This window comes from Cicer arietinum, chromosome 5, assembly GCF_000331145.2.
Source record: "Cicer arietinum cultivar CDC Frontier isolate Library 1 chromosome 5, Cicar.CDCFrontier_v2.0, whole genome shotgun sequence".
NCBI classification, from domain to species: domain Eukaryota; kingdom Viridiplantae; phylum Streptophyta; class Magnoliopsida; order Fabales; family Fabaceae; genus Cicer; species Cicer arietinum.
In genome coordinates, this window is record NC_021164.2 from 21,131,147 (window position 1) to 21,139,649 (window position 8,503).

Here is an 8,503-nt window from a genome sequence, read left to right on the forward strand (position 1 = left end):
CATTTCTCCACAAAGTCCAACCATACACACATCAAATTTCATCAGTATTAATTAAGAATACGTCAAATACGACGAACACAAATCAACACAATCCACCACTCAAACACAACAAGTTTTACTTACTCAAAATCATACATAAATGAGTTTAAATTCATTTTCCACGAACATTCATCAATATAACCAAAACCTAACTCTAAGATTTTACCTTTCCACACAACCACAGATAAGGCCCTAAATGCAAACTAGAAGTTTGGAAGGAGCCATTACCTTAACGTTAGCTTTAACGTGCGAACACGGTACCGCGAGTAAATCCGGTAAAATCTCCGCTCGCAATATCGCCTCCAAAGTTGGTTCCCTAGCACCGTAGCGTGGTAGTGAGTGACTTTCCCGTCTATCTCTTCGCGAAATGAAGCTTAGATCTAGATGAATCGGGGAGGTTTGTGTTTGACAGTTTTGAAATCCCTAACTCCGTTTTCGAATCCGATAAGGAGGAAGGAGTTGGGAACTTGATCTTTCTCACCCACTAGCCTTGGGTTTCAATTCTCGAACTTAAAGGAAGCAAAGAAAAACGAAAATGGAGGAGGGAGGGATTTTGAGCGCGCGAGACAGGGAGAGGAAAATGCTTTTCAGTTTTCTTTTGGTTTTCCTTTCTTCCTTTTTCCTTCCTTTCTATTTCCTTTTCTTTATTCTCTTTCCTTCCTTTTTCCTTTCCCTCCAAACATATATCCATTATATATATTAATTATAATTAACAAATATCTCAAAATATCTAGATATTTGTTAAATTACCATTTCACCCATAACGCATTAAATTCTTCGTAAAAGATTCACCGCAGTTAATTTAATTTATTCATCGACGAGTAATTCTAATCGGCATCAAAATATCTTTTTGATCATATAAACTCCAAAATATTAATAACTTTGGCTAAAAAGTCTCCGAGCCAATATCCAAAATACACAAAAATACATAAAGTATACTTTAAAATTATGGGTCTTACAAAGAAGTAAGTAAAGTTTTGCCTATCATTGTTCTAGTAGGGATTCAAATTTACAATTTGTAATTCGATTACTTGGCTAGCTCTTATAATATTCTTAAGTCACTTGTGTATACCTTTTAAATTTTTGCATAATTTTTACGGATATATTTAAAACATTATAAATATTTTGACAAAAATTTAGAACTTTTTAATAAATAGAATATGAATTTTTAACCTCCAAAAGATTAAGAAAAAAACTAACGGAAATCTTATCCTAGTTATAAAATTTTGAGCTCAATTTTTGAACAAATTTCTATCATAACACATAATGTATTTGTAAAGTTTTATAGCATTCCACTAAATTTTCAATTTATTTTGATTTTACAGGGACTAAAACAACCAATAAAAATATCATGGACCAAATTTGTTTATAAATACCAAGAATAAACTTTTGAAATTATAAAAGAACTAAAAACATAATTAATATTAACAAAAATTATTGAATAAAAAAAATGAAACAAGATGCTTCCATTATGTATATATGTCATGATTGATACTTACATTCTCCACAACTTATCTTGCTAAGTTATGTGTCACGTATTTTGTTACCATTAAGAGTTCGTATTCGATCTAAAATGCTTAGTGGAATCAAAGAAAACCTATGAAGATCAACAATTTATTTTGAATCCAATGTAAAGTAAAATACATACAAGAATTGAAGTATAAAATATCAACAATTCACAAATAGTGTCTCAATCAAAAAATAAGTAAAAGAAGAATGGATTAACAACAGCAAATGAGACTAATATCTTGCTTCTATTTTTTGCAGTCTCAAACAATGATGTCTTTGCAAACAATATCTCTTATTTATCTTTATGTTTAATGCTTCCAACTTAAACAAATCAGTGACTGTAGCTTCTTGAAGAGAAATGAAAAGATGAACCAAATCTCTGTATATGCACTTTCCATGTCTTACCAATGACAAACCTGTTAACAACAAAAGAATCAAAATGAACAATGGTTTCTAACATTCATGTCTCATAACCAAATCTCTATTAGGATCAATAATATGATTTTTAAAAATTGAAACCCAGGGAACATCAAATCTGATGCAGAGGGAAAGTTACATAAAATAGAAATTGAAGATATTACCTAAGGATAAATAAATATATGATAGTTTTCATTTTCTTGTTCAGAATTGTGGAACGAAGTCTTAGACATCAAATTGAGGATCACTTCATGTGATGCGGCCGCAATATTGCAGTGGTACGGTAGTGTCTGCAAGCGCATCAGTACACAATTGCACTATGATTTTAAATCACAGAAAAATCTGTATCGTGGTGCTGCAGTGTAGTGAGTGTAACTGCTGCATTAGGCTGCACCAGACTAAAAAGTATCACGCAACAACGATCGAAATTCACATCGCAATAGTCGTAATCATAACTGCCACAATTTAAAACCCTGGCTTGATTTGTGCTACTGAGGCATATAGTATGTAGAATTAATCTCATGGTTTTATGATCTTCTGCTAGTATCTGTAGTTTTTTTTTTTCTTTTCGAAATCGTTAGTTCTTATGCAATTGTACCCCATCTTACTATGATGGTTTTTGCTGCAAGAAAATCGTTGATCTTATTCATATTGGAGATCTAATTAATCAAATTCTTCTCAAAGATTCTTCTAAAACATAAGTGTGTGCAAATAATTAAGGGTGGTACAACCGATTACATCAAATAATTAAGTGTATTAACACAATTTGTTAGTTATAATTAAATTAATAGTATATAAATCTCCTAAAAAAATATATAAATCTCAGTAGTTCCTGTAAACTTGACTATTTTATAGATTTACTAGCTTATACAAACAATCACACAAATAAAACTGAACAATTCTGTGGATAAAGGCATAAAAGAAAATCATACCTGAAACTTGATGGAAATTTTTCTGGTCTGGCTCATATTATCACTTCACCATTTATTACTAAGACAGGAATGGACAGATGCTCCCACCTCTGACTTTTATACCTTGCTTCTAATAGAGGGCAATCTTCCATGCTCAATAACGTAAGAGAGGAAGGCAACGCGTCTTCTGACAAATACTCAAGCCTTGGACAATTATTAAAGCAAAGTGTTTCTAAAGAGGAAAGGTGTCGAAGTCCATTTACTTCAAAGGATTTTATTTCAGAGAGATTATAGATTCTTAGAAACACAAGGGAAATAGGCAACAATCGCTCCTTCAACAAGGTATTAACAATATCATCATCACCTCCAATCCTCAACTCTGAAAGAGCAGTAAGGCGTTGGAGACCCCATTCAAATATAGGTGTTGCTATTCTCACTGATTCAATACAAATATCTCGTAATTTGGGAGGTAGGCCAGCTCCTTCACACAAAGTTAAACATAGTTTTGGAAGATATATGAGAGACAAACTTTCTAGAGAGGTTAGAGTTTCCATATGTAGAGTCATTGATCTAAGTGCGCCACAACCAATTACCTCAAATGATTGGAGGGATGACGGAAGAAGCAAAGATGTTTTTGAAATAAAAATGGATTCCAAATTTGTACAACCAGCAATTGCAAGACGTTGTAGTGTTGGGAAACCATCCAATGCAAAGGAGGTAAGTGCATGACAACTATTCCATAAATTTAAAGTCACAAGCGATGTGTAATTGCCCCATGTTTCAAGAGGCAAGAATTCTAAATTTTCACAATTAGTAATTCTAAGTGATTGCAATGAAGTGGGCAGACCATTTGTTGGAAAAGCAGCAAGAGACGGAACATCAAGGAGTTCCAAGGATTGAAGACAATTGCTATTCATAATCATTGTAGGTAATGAAAATAGTGTATAATAGTGACAAATGGATAAACTCTGTAGTAGACATGGAGAATCATTCTCAAGTAACAACACTTGGGTCCTTCCACTCACAGGTAACAAAGTTGCTTCAATACTTATTTTTTTTAATGAGGAGACCCAATGTAAAGTAGTATGTGGTGTTGTTGTCAAGAGACTACCACAACCCATTATGCTAATTTCATCTATTGTAGAAAGATGGTTAGGCAAATGTCCCATTAGTTTAGGACATTTTCTTAACGACAAAGTTCTAAGACAAGGGAAAGCAAGTTCACCACTTTCATAGTGTATCCATTCCTTCCAATTCGACATGCAAAAAAAAGCCAGTTTTTCGAGAGATTGAAATGGTTGGAATGAAGAAATGGAAGGTTCTAGTGTCATCCCATAGAATTCTATCCCAATTGTTTCCATTTTCATACCACCAATAGTCAAGTCCTTGAGAGAAGGTAGTTGTCCTAGCGGTGGAACTGTTATGCAATATTCACAGTTAGAGATGTACAAGGACACCATGTTAGCATACGAAGAATCTCCCAACCAACTCGGAAAACTTGTGCCTCCATACAAGTCAATGCTCAATTTATTGATATTTAGTGACGGTTTCAACATATCAAGCACATCTTTCTCCATTCGCGAGTCTTCAGTTTGCTTGCTCCATTGTAACTCTAACTCCACCATATGTTCTTTGCTTCTCATGTTGGCATCACTAGCCTCAACGACATCGATGACATTATGCAGGTTCTTGATGCAAAGTTTTCCTTGTAGGTTAGGAAACTTCCCAAGATCTTTGATACTTAACCCAATTTCTTGCTTTCCAACTACAAAAACAGTTAATGTCTGAAGGTTTTCTAGTGCAACAATTTGCTTTGGCATCTTCTTTATGTTTGTCCCACTTATGTCCAGGTGACGTAAGTTAATTAAATGTCCGAAACATACTGGCAACTCACTGAGATTTCTGCACTGCATTAAATTCAAGGTTTGCAAATTGTAAAGGTTACAAATTGCATCTGTCAAGCTTTTGATTCCAGTGAATGAGAGATCTAGATATTGCAACTGCACCATACTGCCAATTGATTCTGGCAGCGTGATTATATTAAAATAATTATTTAAGGACAACACACGTAACCTTATGAGTTTGGGTAGCAAATCTTCAACAACCATTCTAGATAAGTAAAAACCATCAGATAAGTTGAAAAAGTTAATGGGTAGGAAGCTTCGCAAGCATTTGAAATTGTTGAGAACTTCAAACTTTTTGAAAAAGTCGTACAATTCTAGATTATATGAAAAATGACGAACATTTTTAGAGATGTTACCACCACATTCAAGCCTGAAACAACTTTTTCCAGATACCACTAAGGCTAAATCATTGATAAGGTCGTGCATAACAAACTTTTGTCTTCCAAAATCACCGTGTGATTGTTGTACTTGAATTAAGGATCTGGACAACAGTTCAATAACGTAGCCGTCACCTACTTCTTCAGGTGTTTTATTTTCTTGAGAATGCTCTAAGAAGCCTTCTGCCATCCACAACAAAACCAATTGCTTCCTATCAAATGGAAAATCCTTCGGAAAAATTGAGCAATAAGCAAAACATCTTTTCAAATGAGATGGGAGATCTTGATAACTCAGAAGCAAAGCAGGCAAAATATTATCATTTGGTAAGTTCCATATGTCACTGTTTAGAATTGCAGCCCACTCTTTTGCATCTACCTTTGAACGCAAAAGTCCTCCGAGTGTTTTAGCAGCTATAGGCAATCCACCGCACTTTTTTGCAATCTTCTTGCCAATTGCTTCTAGATTTGGGCATTTGTTGCCTTGACAGTCTTCACTTCTGAATGCATGCTTTGAGAGTAAAGACCAACAATCATCATCTGATAGCGTCTCTACTTTATGAATGGGAAATGTGTGTGCAACCTCAGCAACTTTTTGTTGGCGTGTTGTGATGATGACCCTACTTCCATTTTTTCTGTTAATCAAAGGAGTTACTAGTTCATCCCAATCATTATAATTGTCATTCCAAAGGTCATCCAACACTAACAAAAATCTTTTACCCCTCAAGTTTTTATTTAATTCAACTCGAAGAAAATCAAGATTATTGCTTTCACTGCGTCCTGAAGTGATAGATTCCAGAAGGGATTTAGTTACTCTCAAAATATTGAAATCCTCGGACACACAAACCCAGACTTTTAGATCAAAATGTTCTTGTACTTTTTTATCATTGTAAAGAAGTTGGGCAAGGGTTGTTTTGCCAACACCCCCCATGCCCCAAATTGCCACAACACCAATATTATTACTACTTGTGTCATAGTCTGATAACAACATACTAATTAGTTTATCTTTATCATCCTTCCTACCAACCATAATAGATTCATTTACCATTGAACTCGAAGGGGTTCTACGAGAAACTCTCCTGCTCACAGTTTGCAAGCCAAGAATGTCTCTCTGCTGAGCAAAAAGTTGCAGCCTTTGACACATAATCTTCATTTGTGAATTGATCTCTCCATAGATGTTTTTAAATGGAGATGAAAGGAGGTTCCATACCTGATTAGTAATGTTTTCAGCCTGTCTGCCCTCCATCTTGCACTGCAGGGCGTCATAATTGATTTGGTTGAGCAAATCCTCAGCATCAAAGATTGTATCTTTCAATTCATCTAACCATGTTTTGACAGCAGTGTTGGTGATCTGCTTCATCTCTGCATCATCCAGCACAGCTTGAAGAGCGAGCAGTGTTGTTTTCAACTCTGCCAACAGCGAGTCATTCAGCTTGGTGTGTTTTATGTAATCACGAAATTCAGTTGAGGCAAGTTTCTCAACTAAGGTTTGAACAGTTGCAGAGAGAAAAGCCCCTCCAACCAAAGTTGCAGCCATCTTCTATAGTTATTTTGAAAATAAAAGCAGCAAAAGGCTAGGGAGACACGGTTGTGTTGTGAATGAATACTTGAATTCGTACTTTTAGGAGTATTGGGAAAAAGAAGACAAAATCATTGATAGAAGGAAAAGCAAAAGTTGAATACTCACATCTGCATCTTTAAAATAGTACATAGTCACGTGAATGCTTTATAAATAACTTTAAATTTAGAATGCTTTAATATATTTTAAAATAAAATATAAGAGCGTAGTTGTACATTTCAGCAGTGTAGTTGTCATTGTAATGTTAGCATATTAACAATGTCAATTTTCAATTAACAATTTATTTGTTTAAATTTTGTGCACAGGTTTAAAAAATGAAAAATATAGGCTAAATTACATCCGTGGTCCCTTAACTTAATTTTAGATAACATTTTAGTCCTTTTTTTTTTTTTTGAGTTGGTCTTTGTTTTAATTTTAAGTGACAATTTAATATTTTATGTTTTAAAATGTCAACAATGTTGTCCTTTTTTTTTTACAAAAATTCAAAAAAATCATCAAAATTTTCAAATAAACCCATAAAATTCATTATCATCTTCCATAAAATACAAATTTAATCAAATTCATAACTTAAATCTTGAAATAAGCTCATATTTTCATTCTTTATTTGATGTTGTTGGAGATGAAAATATGAGTGTATTTGAATATTTGAGTTATGGATTTGATAAAATTTGCATTATATTGAAGATTATTATTAATTTTATGGGTTTTGGTTGAAAATTTTAATGATTTTTTTGAATTTTTGTATAAAAAAGGATAACATTGTTGAAATTGTAAAACATAAAATATCAAATTGTCACTTAAAATTAAAATAAAAGACCAACTCGGGAAAACAAAAACATAAAGGACTAAAACGTTACCTGAAATTAAGTTAAGGGACCACGGATGTAATTTAGCCAAAAATATATTATCATATTATATCGACTGTTCGGTCTCACCAAAATTTATGTGTTCGGTCTCAGTTGATGAAACATACGCCACAGACAAGCAAGCAAGATTAATCTACTATTAATGATTGAACTTTACAAGATTAAGACCTTCTCAAGGTAGATCTCCTAGTATCTATCACTGTTTATGAACCAGCAATACTAGCTTTTTCACTCAATCTTTATTTTCTCTCTTAATCTTTATTTTCTGAATTTCTATGAATCATGAATTGCATATGTCTCTCTTAGTTTCCAGCTCTTACTGCTATTACAACTTACCACGCTGCTGCAACTATATTACAACTTTATTTATAGTATACAAAAGCAAACTAATTATAACCACATATCATAACTAACTTTGCCAAAGGTAGTTATAACAACCACTAAAGCTTAACCAACTTTAGTTAGATGATTTGAGGCACATATTCACAATTCTCCTTCTTGACTCAATATCATAATAACTCCAATCATTGATCTTGCTGCCACTGTACCAACTTTATGCTTTATTGAAAATAATCTATTTGAGACATATTTCCACAATTCTCCACATTAACTCAATATCAGAATAATCAAATCATAGCCTTTGCTCTTCAAGAACGTCCCAAGACATATTTTGATCTTGAATTACACTTATGCTTATTTATATTTGATCATTTCCTTTCAATTCATCCTCTGGTCACATTCAGACTTTCAGCATGATTTATCATCTTGATCTCAAGCTTTTATAGCTTTCCTTTGTCCAGATGGAGGCCTGCACTTCTTCAAGAGTAATTGTTTGTTCTCTTTCAAACATTATAGCATCCTTGAAATGTTCATATGAACTTGGCAGGGCTCTAATCAAGATTAG

General features: G+C 33.5%; 1 protein-coding gene across 5 annotated transcripts; it reads right to left on the bottom strand.

Moving 5' to 3' along the window:
- Nucleotides 1-1,639: 1,639 nt before the first annotated feature.
- On the bottom strand, nucleotides 1,640-6,853 carry LOC101515540 (putative disease resistance RPP13-like protein 1). 5 transcript variants are annotated; one of them, XR_003470779.2, is made up of 3 exons: nucleotides 2,898-6,853; nucleotides 2,130-2,420; nucleotides 1,640-1,964 (listed from the first exon to the last, which is right to left on the bottom strand). XR_003470779.2 is itself a non-coding variant. In XM_004515678.4 (2 exons), the coding sequence occupies exon 1, from the start codon at nucleotides 6,689-6,691 to the stop codon at nucleotides 2,930-2,932; it is 3,762 nt and encodes a 1,253-aa protein (XP_004515735.1). In that variant the 5' UTR covers nucleotides 6,692-6,852; the 3' UTR covers nucleotides 1,640-1,964; nucleotides 2,898-2,929. The 5 variants fall into 5 exon arrangements, 1 of the variants encoding a protein (XP_004515735.1); XR_001142984.3 differs by having other exon boundaries at nucleotides 2,130-2,587; XR_001142985.3 differs by having other exon boundaries at nucleotides 2,130-2,255; nucleotides 2,898-6,852.
- Nucleotides 6,854-8,503: the final 1,650 nt, after the last annotated feature.